Consider the following 18423-nt stretch of genomic DNA (forward strand, 5'->3'; position numbering starts at 1 on the left):
GTGGTCACCTGCCCCTGATGTGTAAAGAAGCCCTTTGGAAGAAGCATCCAGGGTGGAGCTGGGCCGGCCAGGCCCCCACTGTTTTTCAAGCAACAGAAATGCCCCTGTTGGTACTTTCAGTGGCTCCTTCCCTTACTGACCTACGCTCCTCAGTTACCTGCTTTGTCCCTGCCAGGCTAGGCTGACTGGGGCTTCCAGGGGGCAGGGGCGGTGTCTGTGGCCCCCACCCCAGGGGCCTGTCCCCAAGGGCAGGGGTGGTGGGGCTGACTTTCAGCTAATCCTGGCTGGGGAGACAGCTGCCTTCTCCAAACCCCAGGGTTTTCTGTCGGCAAGACAAATCAATCAAGACAAAGAGAATTGTTAAAAATAAAGTATTTTCTTTACTTGTACCTTTAGGCAAAATACTCATGGCATATACAGGAAGGCAGCTGAACCCAAGTGGTACTGATACCTAAGAACCCCTGTGGGGTAGGTTCGGAGAACTCCCATTCCATCTATCGCTGACCGGCCAAGGGAGGGAACATCAATGTTTGGCAAACACAAGGAATGAGCCGCAGCCTGGAGCCACATTTGGGAGATCATATAAAATCCATTGGGGGGAATGGGGGGTGTCTGATGGTTCACTTTAAAGGGCTAGCCGGGGAGGGCCAGGCCCGTCACCAACCTAGGATGGCCAACACATGCATGGGTCAGTGACTTGTCCACATACTCTCCTCCTCCCTCTTGGCATGTCACAGGTGGCCCAAGGGAAGGACAGAGAAAAAGATTCTTGGGAAACAGGACTTGGGTTCAAGGCCCAAGGGGCTCAGTGGGAAGGGGACCACGGGCCTGGAAAGGGTCTCCCATGGCTAACTCAGCAATGATTTCTTGCTCAGTTGTGGAGGTGATCTGGGGGCAGAGGGAGTCGAGGAGGATCAGTTTGACATATAGGTAACACCCATTGCCCCGGGAGGGCCGTGACCCCAACCCCCTCCCTATTCACCCCTGGCCACAACAGAGGCCAGACTCTCATCAGAACATACAAGCGCATGCATGAAGCACATGTACACCCATACTGCCCTCCAAGGCCGAGCGGCCCAGCCCCAGGGACCCAGAGGCCCCCACCAGAGATGTCCTCCAGAGTCTGGATTCTCCAGACTGCCTTGGGCGCTCCACAGCAGATGGTAAGACAGGTAGACTCCCACAAGCCCCGATCACCTCGGGGCCCAGGGCTGAATCCTCATCGATGTCCAAATAAATTACAGGAAATAACTTACAAAGTCTTTGTACAGCTTTATTCGGTCGACCTTCAGCCAACCCGGTGGTGCACACAGACCCCAGAACGTGCAGGTGGCTTCGGTCACAGATGGCCGGGGGTCTGCCCGGACAAGTGGCTGATTCGGCCCCGGGGTTTCTCAGTCTCTATCTTAAGAATGTTGGGGGCAAAGCTGACCAAAGTGTTTAACGAAATCAAAGGCCTAAAAATCACTGGGCGGAGAGGAGTGAGAAGGCACAGTCTCAGGCAAGGGCCTCTTAGAGGTTGGGGGCGGGCAGGGCTCCTATACCTTTCAGTTCATGCCAAAAACCTCCAACGCTCTCCTCGCACAGAGCATGAGAAAAGACAATAAATACAGATGTATCATAATACAAAAATAACGGGACCGTGCTGTCCCCTAATACATCCGAGGTACGTAGGATCAGTTTAAATAAGACCTATTATTTTAGGCTCTGGTGACCACTCCCGTCCCTTCAGTTTGCAATAAATAGTAAATAGGTAAGAGGTCAGCCTCGATGACCTGGCAGGATCGGCCCAACAGCCTGTAGGGACTTGGGCACTGACCGCCTGCCCGGGCTACAGACGCTCCGACAGAACTCCGCTAGTCCCTGAGTGACGACGACGACGTCCCCCTCGGTGGTCCCGGCCCCCTCGGGCCCTCAGACCTTCACCATCTCCATGAGGGATGACTTGATGGCGTCCTCCAGCAACTGGTTGTCTGCAAAGGGGGCGGGCATCTCTGGGGCTGACTCCGACAGACCAATGAGGGACTCCAGAAAGCAGGCGGTGGGGTCGCCGGTGGGCGAGAAGGCAGACTGCGGCACCGACAGGGCGTCCCCGCTCTCCGAGGCCTTGGGGGAGGGGTAGAAAGGGCCCAGGCTGTAGTCGGAGAAGGGCTGGAAGAGATCCAGGGAGTCGGAGGATGACAGGCTCAGGTCTGCGGAGGGAGGGAGGGGACAGCAGGAGCCGGCGCCCTGGGCTGGCCGGGCAGGGAGGCCGCTCAGGTAGCCCAGGGCGTCCTGGTTGGCGTTCTCATCCAGGCAGTCAGAGACGACACTGCCCATGTGGCTGGGGTAGCTGTCGGCCGCCATGCCGAAGAGGTCCGTGGAGTGGAAGCCGCCGAGCTTGTCCTGGCCGTGGGGAGTGCCCAGGGGGACGCCCCCCTCCTCCAGGGAGGTACAATCGCTGAAATGCAGGATCCGGGCCAGGCCGTCATCGTCCAGTTCCAATGGCGGCTTGGGCGTCCCCTCGGAGGGGTCCGAGGAGGCCGAGGAGTCGGTCATGTCGCTGCAGCAGCTGCTCTCGCCCAGAATCTCCATGTCCAGGGGGAATGAGAAGGTTGGGGTGGGGGGGGGAGGCCCCAGGGGTCCGTCCTCGCCCTCCAGACAATCCAAGTCAGTGTCACAGCTGCCCCGCAGCAGGAGCTGGGCATCGGAACCCAGGCCCTCCTGCTGGCTCTCAAGTTCCAGCCTGGTGAGGGTGTGGAGGGAGTGGGTCTGCACCCGGGCCTGGTTAAACTCCACTCTGCCCTCCGGGTTGCCACAGCCACCCTTGGTACAACCACAGGGGAAGGACGTATGATCCATCTGCAGCCAAAGCAGGAGAGAAGCAATGAGGATGAGAATGCCAGGGACAGAGAGGCCCCCTGCCAGTCCCCCAGAGGCTCGGGGCCTGGCCCTGCTCCCCCTGGCCCCCCAGCACCTACCTGGCATTTGATCCCAGCCAAGCTGCAGCTGCAGGTCTCGGGGTCACACACGTCCTGGCACTTGCAGCCACAGTCCTCTCGGGAGAGGCGAATCGCCTGCAACTCCTGCTTTTCTTCACGGTCGATGCGCCGCACACCCATGGCCCGGAGCAGTCTGCGCCGCTGGCGGGCCGAGTAGGGCTGCAGGAAGGCCCCACCTTCCAGCTCCTCCTCAGTCACCTCCACGTCAGCCTCCTCCGTGGGCAGCTGGTGCATCTCCTCTGACTCCTGCATCCCACTGGCCTTCAGCTGGAGGGAGTAAGGGGAGGGGGTGAGGCAGGCGAACATATGACAAGAAGGACATGGGTGGGCTTCCCTCTGGAGACAAGGGACCACGGAATCAGCCTCCCGAGTCACAGGTGGGGAAGGGGGGACCGGGGCAGAAAAGACGAATGGGGAAAAAAGGAAAATCTCACCCCTGGGGGTTCAAAAAATCAATGTCACAAGTACAAGATGGAGGAAAATCAAGTTCATCTGAAAAAATACTGGCCAGCCAGGTCAATAAAAGCCAGAAAAGGGGCAGCTAGGTGGCGCAGTGTTTAAGCACTGGCCTTGGATTCAGGAGGACCTGAGTTCAAATCCAGCCTCAGACACTTGACACTTAACTAGCTATGTGACCCTGGGCAAGTCACTTAACCCTCATTGCCCTGCAAAAATTAAAAAAAAAAACAAAACAGCAAGAGGACCCAGCAGCCCAAAAGTGAATGCAGAGTCAAAGTGCACTTAGAGAGAATAGGCGTGAACTGTGCCAGGTCCAAATGGACAGCAGAGGCACCATCACACTGCCCTCCTACATCCCAGGGGACCTCCGCAAGGGCTCCAGCCACAAGGCTAGCAAGTCTCACACGGGGAAATGCATGTAGTGTGTGCCCGTGTGTGTGTGTGTGTGCACATGTGTGTGCGTGTGCACATGTGTGTGCGTGTGCGCATGTGCGTGCGTGTGCGCATGTGCGTGCGTGTACGCATGTGTGTGCGTGTATGCATGTGCACACACATCTACAGTCCTCCCCTTACCTTCCACTTTAGGGCCTCCAGTTTCTCCTCCCTCAGTCTCATCCGGAGCTTCTCCTTGCGTGAGCGGGCCTGCTCTTGGGCAAACCCTTCCAGGGTGAAGTGGCAGCAGGAGTTGTGCCGTCTCACCATGCCCAGGGTGCAGCCCCCTCGGCTGGGCACGCTGGTAAAGCCCTGGCATCTGGGGAAGTAGAAGACGGTGACCCCGGCAAAGGCCACCCTTCTGGATGGAGAGCGCCTGCTCTTCTTGAGGATGGATGGAGCTGGAGGTGAAAGGAGATTCTCAAGTCCTGCCCAAAGGCCTGAACCCTGACCCCTCCTCTAGGAGAGCTTCCCAGTGTCCCACCCGGCCCTCTTCCCTCAGGGCTTACACCAAATCTGCGCCATGGGGAGAGAGGCCTGCACCCAGGACACCTATGTGACCCGGCACGTCAAGTCATCTCCTCTCAGTCTCAGCTTTCCCACTGGCAAAATGAGAGGGTCAGACTCAGGACCGCACGGGTCCTCTAGCTCTAAGCCAAGGTTCCTCCCCTGGGGTCCGTCCACCTTCTTCAAGCACCATGATACCTGTGTTTCTACATCCACGGTATCCCCTGTCATCCTACACGTGTCACGTGCATTTAAAAACACTTTTTTAAGAAGTCCGTTGGCTTTCCCACACCACCGGGAGGGTCCAGGGCTCCAAACCCTCCAGCATCCGATGAACAGCCTCTGGGCCCGTTTCCTCATCCACCAGAGGGAGATGGCGCCCACTGAGCCAGGAGGCATTTTGCCAGCTCTAAGGTCTGGCAAGGGGCTCCGCGGCCACCCCACACCCAGGCGGGGAAGGAAGGGAAGGGACGCTCACCGACGAGGTCTCGGGGCACCGAGTCAGCCGGGCGGAATTCCTCATCTGAGTCCCAGCCTGAGGACTCCGAGGACGAGGTTGGCGAACAAGAGCGCGAGTAGGAGGATGAGACTGAGGAGGCAGAGGTATCCTCATCCAGCTGGTCAAACTTCCTCTTCAGAAGCCCGCTCATCATGGCTCCAGTGCCTGAAAGGAGACATGGAGCAGAGAGGTGAATTATGGGAGCCGCGGTCTCTGGAGAACAGCAGGGAGTGAGGTGAGGACAGACGCCGACCCCGCCGACCTCTCCCCAGCACCAGCTGTCAGGAAGTCACCCATGGGCTCCCTTCTCAGGCACTCGGGTCATAAGCTGGGCGACCACAGGCGAGGTGCGACCCGCTCCCATCCTCAGCTTCCCCAACAGCAGTGTCGGACCAGATGACCCTCTCAATCCCTCCCCGCTCTAGGCCTCGAGTCCTGCCCTGAGTCCTACGCGTGACTTTAAACAAGTCACCTATAAAATAAGGCAGTTGGACTGGCTGCCTCTGGGGTCCCTTGAGCTTCTCCTCCTCTGGGCCCTTTCACGCCAGAGATCCCTCCCCAAAGCTAGAGGACCCACCAAGTAGAACTCACAAGGAAGAAGGGATCACCACCACCACCCCCAACCCCACCAAGGGAAAAGCTCTGAGTGAGAAACAGGCCGTGGTCTGGCAGCCACACACACCCAGGCTGTCCAAATCCTCTACCAGCACCTTATCCCACCACTGAACCAGGAAACCCAGCCCCCTCCACCCGCCAAGGGCGCTTGTGTCAGGTTAGCCCAAAGGAGGCAGCAGGCTGAGGACCGGCATTGCCCGCCTCTCCATCAGCAAAGGAGAATAAGGATTTATGCTGACACAGAGAGACCTCTCCTTCCTCCCCACTCACGGGGTAAGAGCTGCCTGGGGAGGATTCCTGGAAGATGAGCCTGTCTGTGACTCACCCTCCACATGGGTGGGTATGAGTGAGTACGTGGGCACATCCGTGCGCGTGTGGGTGTGTGCGTGTACGTGTGCGCGTGCATGAGATATCCAGCCAACCTACAGCCCTGGAAGTTAGATGTGCGCTGGCTCATGCTCTTGTTGCTTGCTCACTCTCTCTCTCTCTCTCTCTCTCTCTCTCTCTCTCTCTCTCTCTCTCTCTCTCACACTCACACACACACACACACACACTCACACACACACACACACACACACACACACACACACGCTTTGTTGCTGGGTTGCCAACAGTGATAGAGTAAAGTTATTATTAGTAACTGTTCAGCTCAGCAGAAGGCTCTGACAGAAGGCTCGGTTGTGTCAGAATGGGGGGGGGGGGGGGAGAGAGAAGCAGGCAGGCAGGCCAGGCCAGGCCAGGCAGCTCTCACTCTGACTCAGCCCCAACTTTCAAATCCAGATTTCCGGAGCTCAGCATCTCCCCGCCGGGCCCTTGTAGGCCTGCTCACCCTCTCCACACTCAGGCCTGGCATCCTCAGCTTGGTTATGGTCTAAGCCCTAGGGCCTCTCAGCAAACCCTTCTCAGCTCCTGACTCTGGGGGGAGGAAGCTGAGAAGAGCAGAGGCAGGCAGAGTGAAGGCAAGGCTGGGAGCGGACTCTCCCCGGGAGGCCTTCCCTCCCTCCGACAACAGCTGAGGACAGCCTCACAAAACTCCACCCACGCAGGGGACACACCGGCAAACCATCACAGGACAAGGCTGCTGCCTTCCCAACCTCCCCCCAGGAAGTACCAAAAGGCGCTTTGCTGAGAGCAAAAAGAGTCAGCTCCAAGAGCAAGAACCAAGGCAGAGAAGTCTAGGTGGAAAAGGGAGTTTGCGGGACAGCTAGGTGTTGCAGTGGATAAAGCCCCAGCCCTGGATTCAAAGGACCTGAGTTCAAATCCAGCCTCAGACACTTGACACTTACTAGCAGTGTGACCCTAGGCAAGTCACTTAACCCTCATTGCCCCATTTTAAAAAAAAAAGGGAAAGGGGGTTTGCAGCGGCCTAGAAGGTGTCTACTCTGTGTTCCTGCCAGAGTCAAACAACAAATAAGTCGGACCTTCACTTGGGGTTAAGGGTATTGTCTGAGAGAACGGAAGAGTACAAAAAGCTGGTCATCGGAGGGGCCCCCTAACCCATCTCAAGCGGCAAAGAAGAAAAGAAGGATGGGGCAGCTAGGTGGCGCAGTGGATAAAGCACCGGCCCCTGGATTCAAGAGGACCTGAGTTTAAACCGGGCCTCAGACACTTAACACTTACTAGCTGTGTGACCCTGGGCCAGTCACTTAACCCTCATTGCCCCACAAAAAAACAAAACAAAAACAGAAAAGAAGGACCCCCTGGTTTGGGGAGATGTATCCTTAGCCTCCTTCTCCCCAGAGAGCAGCAGTCTTATGTTCCAAGAAATAATGTGGCTCCATGGGTGCTACCAGTCCCGGAGGGGAACACACCACATCATACTGACTCCCTGTCCCTGTGTTGGGGGGTGGGGGGGTCTTCGCAGGGAATGATGGGAAGCTCCCCGACTCTCTCCAAACCTGCTGCCCACAGTCCATGGCTGGGCCCCATGGGGCCTGAATGGGACCATGGGAAGACATCTGGAAGCGTGGGTGAGGCTTTAGTCAGCACGGCCCCAAGCACTGGAGGCTGTGGGGGCACAGGTGGCGGTTTGATGGAGGCCAGCGCTTCAGAAGGGAAGGTGGGCTTGGAAAGTGAGCAGCTGGTGGTGAAGAAGCCACCTCTCCGAATGGCCTATTGAGTTCTGAAACTGTAAGATACAGGAAGCACCTGGGTGTGGATCTCGAACCAAGGGAACTCACCTCCAGAGCATCCAGACCTCACGGCGGCAGAAGGACCCCCAGCCCAAAGTCATGGGATCATGATGCTCCATCTCATTTCCCTGCCTTTTCCTACCTTCCCCAGCCCTCCCCGTTTTCCATTCTCCTGACCCCTGACTCAGCTAGGTGGCAGAGAGCCGGGTCTGGAGTCAAGAAGACTCATCTCCCTGAGTTCCAATCTGACCTCAGACACTTCCTAGCTGAGTGACCCTGGGCAGCTCACATCATCCTGTTTGCCTCAGTTTCCTTATCTGTAAAATGAGCTGGAGAAGGAAAAGGCAACCCACTCCAGGATCTCTGCCAAGAAAACCCCAAAGGGAATCACAGAGAGTTGGATCTGACTGAAACCCCAGAACAACAGACTTCTGACTCCTGCCCATTAGCTGCCTCCCAGCCCGCCCTACACTCCTTGTCTCCCATCTCCCGCCTCCTCCTGTCTCCCTTCCTTTCCCACCATCCTCTCCCCTCCCCCTTCATCTTTGGCTCCCAGGGGCTCAGGCCCCAGGCTGCAGGTGGTTGCTTGAGCTTCCTCTTCCTTGGTCTCTGGCCAGAACAGATGGGGAGGCTGGGGTTGGATTTCTTCCAGCTGCCTATGGCCCCAGTGCCTAGTCCAGGACAAGGCTCACCCAGTCACCCGGCCTCTACCTGAGGAGCCTCCTTCTACTGCCCCTGGCACAGGTGAAGATTCCAGCAACTCAGGCAGAGATGTCTTCACCCTCCCAGCCCCGAGCTGCCTCCCCACAGGATCTGGACAGACAGAGCCAGGCACCCCCATCCCAGGCTCCCCACCCCTAGCCAGACTTCCAAGTCCCAGGCCCTTTCCTCAGTGTCTCACAGGTCGCTGCCCACCCAGCACCTGGTAGTTACTCAGCCCTCTGGGTCTCAGGCTCCCCATCTGTGAAATGGGAATGCTAATCCCTGCCCACCCCGCTTCCTACTGCCTCCACTGAGGGGGGAGAAGGAAAGCAGCACGTGTGGCAGAGGGGCAGGCAGGCACAGCTGTTTCCGGGGCTGCTGGCCGATTTCTTGTTCCCCTCAACTACCAAACCGCAAACAACAACAAGCCCCCGACCCCTCCCCCACAGGCCTGCCTGGCCCCACATACTCCTCTCCTGGCCTGACACTTGACACTCTTCTTGCAGGGACAGGGTCTCCTACGTCCAAACTAGAACCCCTAGACACAGCCCCCCCCAGGCTGAGGGGAAAGGGAGGGAGCCTGCCCAACTGGCAGCACCCAAGAATGATCAAGCTGCCCTTGGGCGGGGGGGGGGGGGGGGCCTGACATGACAGGTGGGTGGAGCTGGCACGAGTCACCCTGAGGGCAGGAAGAGCAGTCCCCCTGCCTGGGGAGGGGGAAATGTCTGACAGAGGGGTTAGAAATGTCCAGGATGTCAGCTGAGCAAGCAGCCGAAGTGAGGAACCCCTACAGACTCAGCTTCAGGGGAAATGAGAGGACAGCAATAAACATTTGTCAAAGCACCTACTATGTGCCGGCTTCTGTCTTGAGGTTAGTGAGCACCTACTATGTGTGGGCCTCTGTCTTGAGGTTAGTGGGCACCTACAATGTGCGGGCCCTGTGCTAAGTGCTGTCCCTCTCTCAGGAAGCTCTCAGTATAATAGAGGAGAGGGCACAGAAACACTGTATAAACTGCATATTCAGGCTAACTTGGGAATGAAGGGGCTCTAATGGAGGAGGCCAGCCCAGTTTGGAGGCAGGAAAACCTGGGGTCATTTCCCACCTAGGACACAAACTGGGGTAGGGGTGGGGTGGGAGGCTATCCTGGAATAGACAGAGCGTCTGGGAACCAGGGAAGAGAGAAAAGAGACAGTCCCCCCCCAAACTGAGACTGGGAGACACCAAGAACAAGGAATAACTGGGGGGGGGGGAGGGCGGGGCATGCCACCAGTGTTCCAGGTAGCCCTGGGTTAGGTGGCACAGTGGATAATGTACCAGCCCTGGATTCAGAAGAACCTGAGTTCAAATCTAGCCTCAGACACTTACTAGCTGTGTGACCCTGGGCAAGTCACTTAACCCTCATTGCCCCGCCAAAAAATAATAATAATAATAATAAATATAAAAAAGAAAGGCCTGGCCCCAGGATGGGTACTGCATGGGCACAGAGGCGGGGAGGAGCCACCCCCTGAGCAGGCCCAGCCCAGTGAGGACTCAGGCAGGGTGAGGACAGGTGATTGGAGGTAACTAAAGAGCTTCACCCATATGCAGACCAGCATTCGATTTCTCCATATGGCCAAAGCAGATTCTCAACCAGGGTCAAGAGGATTTGGTTTAACAAAATGTTCCCAAAGCTGTTTTTCCCTTTGTAGTCAGGCACTATCCAGAGAGGGAGCCATGGGCTTCACCAGCTTCGAAAGGGGCCTTGGCATCAGAAGGGTTAAGCAGCAGCCCCTGAGCCATAGCAAAAGGCACGTCAGAGGGTGCTGCTGGGGCTGGGATTCTGGCTTCCGACCTCAGAGGACACCCCCCCACCCCCACCCCTCCTCCCTCCAGCCCTAGCTCCTAGGAATGTCTTCGATAGCCTTCGGGCACATCCCACTGAGCATCCAGCAGTACAGGGGGTGGGAGGAGGTGAGCCTAGGGCAGGGCCTGGATCAGAGGCACCAAGTCAGAAGGCACTGTATGCAAAGCATCCTCTAGTCAAATCCTGATATAGCTTAAAGATAAGGAAACTCAGAGATGGTCAGTGACTTGGCCAGAGTCTCAGAGCCTTTAAGAGCCAGAGCCAGAGCCAGAGCCAGGATCTGAACTCAGCTCTTGCAGGTGAAGATCCATCACTTCCCTGTCACCAGAAGGAGCTGATGCTTTATAATTTTTGTTCCCCTCCCCCCATTCCCACTGGCAGCCCATTCCCGCCCCCCCCTCCCCAGGGCCTGGGCAGGAATTTCAGGAATTTGTCCTTTTAAACTTCCAAAGCTACTTCTGTCCACAGCCAAGGGATCAGGAAGCCCCAAGCCCCTGTCTCTCACTCCCCCAAGGCAGCTGGTACACACAGTGTTTGAGGGAACCCCTTATTAGAGTGGAGTAGCAGCCCTAGATTTAAAGGGGGAAGTCGAAGAAGGGAGCCCGGAGGAAGGACAGTCATACCCTCAGTGTGATTGCTGGGGAGAAAAACAAGAGGCAGAGTAATGAAGAAAAACAAAAAGACACACACTCACAAAATTCCAGAAACATCCAGAAACAGACATGGGGCCTAGCTTTGGTAGAGTTGTAGAAAGATCACTGGGACAAGGGTCAAGAGGCTGGCATCGCCTGAGTTTGCTGCGTGACCATTTCTTATCCCAAAGCGCTTTGCCTCAGTTTCCCTGCCGGTCAAATGAAGAGTTTGGGATTAAATAATCTCTTAAAATTCCTTTCTACCCCCAAAACCGGCCTTGAGACAACCTGGTGAATCTCCATCGGCTACAGGCCCCTCTTCCCAAAGCTGAGGTGCATTTTTTCTTCCATGATACCTCCCCTCACTCTCCCTCCCAGCCACTAAGAATGTGAAATGAGGGTGGGAGAGTGAGAACAGGGGTGACTGAGGCCTCGGAGCCTGGCTCAGAGATCTGCCTCACCCCAACCCCGGCCCCGTCTCTGTTTCTATCAGGCCTGGCTACAGCTTTCCCTGGGGATCAGTTTCCTCAAATGCAAAATGAATCACAGAAGTTCTTCATTAGACTGTCATCTCAACGAACAGGAATCCTCTTTACAATACCTTAGAGCAGGAGTCACCAATCTCTGCTCAGAACATCTCCAGTCATGGGGAGCTCACTACCTTCCAAAACAGCTTAATCTGGTCTAGGATCACTCTAAGGAGGTGCCATAGAATGAAATGTGACCTCCGGAAGAGACACGGCATGAAATACCGGACCCAGGCCTTGGTCAGGAAGGGTCCCTTGATCTCCCTAAATTAGTCTCTTCATTTGTAAAATGGATGCAATAACAGCTACAATAGTTATGTCTCGGTCTTGTCGTGAGGGTCAAACAAACAGTGAAATGTCAACTACTGTCATATCTCTGCTAGTTCTGCACCCCCCTCCCCGTACCAGGCAAAACAAGCCAACCCTCCCCTCCCCCCCAGTACCCTGCAAAGCCATGAAGACTGAAGCTAGTAGGTCCTTGTGGCTCTCGGTAAGTCTCATCTTCAGGCTCTACCGGTAAAGTGTTCACACAAGGGACAATTTCAGTTCTCCTCAGCATCCCAGACACTCACCACTTCCCAGGTAATGTACAAGTTTGATGCTGTCCTTACCGCCCTGACGACAAACTCTCATCGGCTTTCAGGAGAAAATGTCACAGTAGGCACTAGATAAACTGCTGTTGTTATTACAGTCTTGTCCTGACCCTCTCCTATTGGCATACATTCAACACAGGCTGACCCCACACAAATTTGACTTTTGAAATCCTTCCTGGGGCAGCTAGGTGGCGCAGTGGATAGAGCACTGACCCTGGAGTCAGGAGGACCTAAATTCAAATCCGACCTCAGACACTTAACACTTACTTAGCTGTGTGACCCTGGGCAAGTCACTTAACCCCAATTGCCTCACTTAAAAAAAAAACATTAAAAAAAACAGAGAAATCCTTCCCTATGTGACACAGTGGATAGAGTAATAGTCAGCAAGACCCTTGGGGGCCTTATTTCCTTATCTGAAAAATGGGGGAGGGGGACAGGTACGGGTAGCTAGGTGTTACAGTAGACAGAGCAACCAGCCATGGAATCAGGAGGCCTTGAGTTCAAATTCAGCCTCAGACATGTACTAGCTGTGTGACCCTGGACAAGTCACTTAGCCCTCATTGCCTCCACACACACAAAATGAGAGGGGCAGACTCTATGACCTCTAAGTCCCTTCCAGCTCCCAATGGACACTGCTATGATCTTCCTTCAAAGGTCAGCTCATGCGCCCCCTCCCCAGAAAGCCCTCCATGATTGCTCGGCTATATATAAAAGTTCTGTCAAATTGTCTCCCGATCTCCCCAGCGTACTTTAGGCTATGTTGTGCCTCCTTGCCTTTGAAGGAAGCATGGTACAATGACAAGGGCACTGGAGGGCCTAGGCTCAAGGCCTGCTTCTGACACTCACATCTCGGTAAGAATTGGGCCCACCCCTCTCTGAGGCTCCTCTGTAAAATGAAGAGTTGCCATTTAAGCTGATCCCCTAGGAAATCATCAGTTCTTCTAGGACACCAGCAGTGCTTAATAAGTGCTTGTTACATCTGGACTGCCTCCCTGGGGGCAGATGAACAGCCTTCAAAGGCTTCTTAACTTAGGCTCTAGGAACCTGATTTTAAAACTATTTCCATCAGTTCCATGGATAACCCTATGGAGCTGAAGCAGTGAGATCACGATTTTGGAGGATGGGCCCATCCAAGGGCTTCCCCCGGTTCCCAAGGGGCCTAAGATACAAAAGCAGGTAAGAAGCCCCAGAAGAGGTGATCAATTCAGAAGCATGTATTAAGCGCCTACTGCATACCAGGCGGGGAGGGTACAAAGTCAAAAGTGAACCGGCCCCATCCAGAAAAAAAGTTGTTGGCCCGTTTAGGCAAATAAACAGCTTCTAGCATGTCTGTAGGAGTCTGTGACTGGAGGTCTGTATGTGGGAGCATGTAGGGGGCTCAGGGTGAGTGAGCTTCTGTGCATGATGGGACAGGTGTGCTGTGTGTGAGAGGGTCTCCGGGACAGATACCAGGCTAGGTCCCCCAAATCCCTCTTTTCCGCTGCCCCTCCCCCATTGCTCTTCCCCTCCCCCTCAACCGGGAGTCCCGTGGAGGGGGGAGGGGCACAAGCTCTTTCTCCTGGGCCAAGGCCCGCCCCCAAGTTCCCAGGTATGACCCGGCCGGGGAACTGGAAGGGATCCCGGGCTGGAAGTCTAAGGATGGCCCCACAGTCCAGGTGGGTCAAAGGGGAAAGAAGGGAGGAGTAGGCTCCGGCCTTAATTGAATTGTAGCCAAGGGGGTGGGGTGGAGAGGAGGGCAAGGGAGAGTCAAACTGTCAGCAGCCGAGGCAGAGCCAGGGTAGAAGTTCCGAAAGGCCGGCGAAGTCCAATTGGACTCGGGCCGAGGCTGGCACAGCGCGCGGCCGCCGGACCTCAGGCTGGCCCCCTGCCCTTCTGGGCCTCAGTTTCCTCGTTCGTCCCAGTCAAGGAGTTGGGAGATAACCCATAATGTCCCTCCCCGCTCTGACGTCCTGTGCAAGTCTGACTCACCCAGTGATACAGTCATACAGACACACACACACACACACACACACGGTGACACATCCACGGTCACCGTCACCCCGAGCCCCACACTGACACGGACACCGCCGCTGCCGCTGTCACCCGGACACCCACAGTCAAAGACACACACACTCACATACTCCTGCTCACCCTAGACGGCCTCGGGTGCCACCCCCACCTGGCATACGCACCCACAGGTGACACGGGAGAACCCCACGTGCGGGGGGAGACGTGGGGGCTGCCGTGAGAGCCCCCAGGGTGGGAGATCGACACGGCCCCGGAGAACCTGGCCTCGGCCCCGCACGATCGAGGACGGCCGGCTGGCTGGCTGGCTTCCCTCCCTCGGATCTAGGCTCCTCCCGCCACGACCACCCCCAGCCCGGGGGTCCTCAGACGAGCCGCCTCGGGGGGCGCGGGCTCCCCGAGGGACAGTCCTGCCCTCCCCCTTCGCTCTTTCCCGCCCTGAGTCGGCTCACTTCCCGGCGGCCTGCGAAGTCTTAAGCGCTCTGAGATCCGGTTGGCGCCCGCGGGCCGGGGCCAGGGAGGGGGCCCCCGCAATCCTGCTCCCCCACCTACCTACTCCTGCTTCCTGCCCGCCCAGGAATCCATCCCCGGGCGGGCCGGGGGAGGGGGGCAGGAAACTTGGGAGGGGGCGGGGCGAGTGGCGGACTCTACGGGAACCTTCCCTCGCCGTCCGTCCGCGACTGTCCGGCGGAGTGCGGAGGCGCCCGCCAGGGCTGCAGTCCCCCGGGAGGGGGAGGGGGCAATGGGGGAGGGGGCACGAGGAGGGGAGGGGGCAAGATGGGGGCAGACGGTCCGGCGCCCAACGGCGGCCAGGGGGGCTAACCTGCTGCAATCCCGGATCGCTGCTCGTAGGCGGCGGCAATGGTCGACGCGGGGCTGGACGGGCCGGGCTCAGCTGCGCATCCCCGGGTCGGGCGCGGCGGCGGCTGCTCGGGCTCAGGCTCGGGCTCGGGCTCAGGCTCGGCAGGCTCGGTTCGGCTCGGCTGTGCTCTGCCCGTGGCTCTCCTTCCCCGCCTCCCCGCGCGTCTGCCCGTCTGCCCGCCCGGCCCGCCGCTCAGCTGCGCGCTCCGGCCCCCGCGGCGGCTCCTCCTCCTCCTACTGCCTCCGTCAGTGGAAAACTCCGGCTCTGACGCAGGCCGGCGGGCGGGCCGGCCGCCGTGCGCACAGCCGCCCAGCCCAGCCCAGCCTAGCCCGGCCCAGCCCAGCCCAGCCGCGGCGCCCGGGGCCGGAGGGGCCGGCAGGGGGCGGGGGCAGGGATGGCCCCGCCCAGGCCCCGCCCCTGTCTAACCAGCCCCGCCCCGGCCCGCTCCTCCGGGCTCCATCTAGTCTGTCTCCCGCTGGTCCCGCCCCGCTCCTCTCCCCGGCCCCGCCCCGGGCAGCTCCTCCTGGCCCCGCCTCCCAGCCAGCCCTAACTGCTCTCTCTTCACCTCCCCGTCTCTGGGTCTCTGAGTTTTCTCTTTTCCTTCTGCCTCTCCTCCCTCCCCCTCCAAGCCACAGTTTCCTGCTTGTCCCCTTCCCCCCACTTCACCCCTATCCCCTTCATGAGCTCCTCTGGTCCTCAAACTAGACACCCCCCCACCTTTTACAGAAATGGAGCCTTAGGGATGATCAGCAGGGAAGATGAAGAGGAGGCTAGGCGAGTCAGTCTCTCGAGGCTCGGAGGCTGGTAGCCTATGAGCCCCTGAACCCCCTGTAACCTAGGGCCTAGCTTTCCTAAACTCGGCGGGCTGAACTCTCTCCCCTAGAGAACATGGTGGGGGGAAGGGCACGAGTGGGGGAGGGGCAGCCAGAGGCTGAACCTGAGCCTGGGGCTCTCAGTCCCCTGGGCCTCAGTTGGGGGAGGGCCCCTCTGCCTCCTTTGCTTCCTCCCCTGCTCTCTCCTCTCCAACCCTCCAGGAAACAGCCTAAGGGGTTTTTCAGGTCGAACCTTCTACCCCTCCCCCAATATTTTACTTCTATTTGGGGAAGCTGAGGAGCTCAAGCCTCCTACAGAGACAACACCGGAAGAGCCAGATGTGGGGGCCAGAGGAGCCAGCCCCTGGAGGGGGCATAGCCCTGCCCACGGTATCACAACCGCACTGACCCCTAACTTTGTCTTTCAACCTCTGGATTTATGATGGGTTTTCCCTGACCCATTGACTCAATTCGATGCCCTCCATTCCTCCCCGCCATCTCCGCACCCCTTGGTAGGACTTAGCACCTGCTCTAGTCCCCAACTCTTGTCATGAATTTAGTCCACCTTGGACCTCCTTTCCATTGACCCAATGGGAGGGAATCATTCCACTTTATCCCTAGCACAGACATTCTTAACCTTAGGTCCAGGACACCGCCCCCCCCCCCCCAGTATTTTGACAACTATTTGTCTCCTTTGTAAGCCCGTGCACTTTATTTTATGCATTTAGACATTCTTCTGAGATGGCATCCCTAGGCTTCACCAGCCTAGGACACACACACACAGATTTAAGAACCCCAACACCAAAGCAGTTCTCTAACTTTTTGGTTTCAGGACGTTTTATGCTCTAAAAAATTGAGGACCTTCAAAAGTTTTTGTTCATTTAGATAATTTCTAACAATATGTGCCAATATTAGAAATTTAAATGTCTTAGTATGATTATGAAAATAGTTTTGACCTCCCCACCGCCACCCCCTTCAAAGGATATAAAAGGTATATTTTGGGATTCCTTGCTTTGGATTAGGAGAAAGAGACCAGAGCGTGTGGACAGCTTTGGGGGATAACAACAGATGACATTTACGAATTGAAGAAAATCCATTTACAGACATTTTGTCAATCAATCAACAAACATTTATTAAACTCTTACTGCTAGCTCCACACACTCCAGGCTGGCGCCAAGATAAGCAAAAAGAATTACCCTCAAGGAGTTTACATTCTAACTCTAGTGGAAGAGAAAACCGAACCCATTTTGCTGAAAAAAACCGGCTCACTGAAAGCCTGTGAACTGATTTATCCAATACACCTAGTAAGTGATAGGAGTGGAATTTCTTACAGACTCCAAGTTCAGAACTCCACCTCAAATTAGTAGGTATACTTATCAGTTATAGGGATAATGGAGCTCTAATTAATATCCAAAGGTTCCCCCCAGGGGCATCCAGTTTTCAGAAGGCTTTAAAGGAAATGTCTTGAATTATTACGAATAATAAAACTTTTTATTGATTACTATAGTTATCATTTGTCCTAATCGCTGGCATTTTATTAGACTTTGTAATTCCTGTTTTAAGTGTTGAGTGGTCCCACTCTGAAGGTGTCAAATTTGTGATTTAGAGGACTGGTTCTTTCCCTGTGCTTCCTGCAGACAGATAGACATTGATAGATAAATACATAGATACATGGATTATTACATAGATAGATGTAACTGATGGAGGAGGTTAAAGGCCTCCCCCTCCACATCATATCTACATCAGGACATATCTAAGTAGAAAACGATTTCAAGAAAATTGGTCTCCTTTATAATCCTATGTATTTTATTTTATACATTTAAAACTCTTATCACGGGCAGCTAGGTGGCACAGTGGATAGAGCACCGGCCCTGAAGTCAGGAGGACCTGAGTTCAAATTCGGCCTCAGACACTTAACCAGTACTAGCTGTGTGACCCTGGGCAAGTCACTTAACCCCAATTGCCTCACTAAAAAAACAAAAAACAAAAAAACCTCTTATCACAGGAAGGGGTCCATAGGCTTCACTCCCCTGCCAAACGGGTCCATGGCACCGAAAACAGTTAAGAATCTCTGTAGATCACCTACTATGTACCTAGCGCTCTGCACTGCACCAAGCACTGATGATGTGAAAGCAAGGTCACAGAGACTCTGAACTCTCAGAGCCCACATTCTGATATGGGCAGCTGGCATGGATTGGAGTTTTCAACTACAAATCAGTTGGAAAGTCCCCATGGTTTTTAGGATGTGTTGGCAAAGCTGCCGGCGATGCCTCTTTGTTTATACCTTCTCCATTTCTAAAAGGCCACCCGTTTCTGCTTTTGAGCCATTTGGCGATGCCAAGGACTTGGCTTTTGAACACTTTCTTTTCTGGGTGTGCAGGAGCTGTGGCTGCGGGACCCTCAGAAGGAGATCCCAGACTGCATCTCCATGAGGGTCTACACTTAGGATGGCGGCTTCAGGGGCCAGACAGGCTAGAAGCGAGATGGGTAGTGCTTTCTCTGGCAGGTTTCTAGTTCTGCTGCTACTGTGTGTCCTACTCCTCAGTCCCTTGGGCTGCCTCTTCATCCATCTCTACTCCTTCTATGCAATGATCATGTCTGTGCTAAGGATTATCAGCCTTAGCCTCCAGTCTCACATCCCCTTCAACCAATTGGGCACCTTTGGCTGGATGTCCCATAGCTATCTTGAGCTCTGAAACATCTTACACTTTGAACTTTCAGTTCCAAACTGAACTCAGAAACTTTCCCCTGAAGCCCTCCCTTCTCTGTTCTTCACATCCCTATTACTCTCAAGGGAGATATGGATGTTCAGGGAGGCCTGG

General features: G+C 55.8%; 1 protein-coding gene across 1 annotated transcript; it reads right to left on the reverse strand.

The window, feature by feature from the left end:
* Positions 1–360: 360 nt before the first annotated feature.
* Positions 361–15078, reverse strand: CSRNP1 (cysteine and serine rich nuclear protein 1). Its single transcript, XM_043977999.1, has 5 exons — positions 14751–15078; positions 4858–5043; positions 4014–4273; positions 2961–3248; positions 361–2841 (listed from the first exon to the last, which is right to left on the reverse strand). Exons 2-5 carry the CDS (start codon positions 5030–5032, stop codon positions 1915–1917), a joined length of 1650 nt encoding a protein of 549 aa, XP_043833934.1. The 5' UTR covers positions 5033–5043; positions 14751–15078; the 3' UTR covers positions 361–1914.
* Positions 15079–18423: the final 3345 nt, after the last annotated feature.

This window comes from Dromiciops gliroides, chromosome 1 (assembly GCF_019393635.1).
Source record: "Dromiciops gliroides isolate mDroGli1 chromosome 1, mDroGli1.pri, whole genome shotgun sequence".
In the NCBI taxonomy this organism is placed as follows: domain Eukaryota; kingdom Metazoa; phylum Chordata; class Mammalia; order Microbiotheria; family Microbiotheriidae; genus Dromiciops; species Dromiciops gliroides.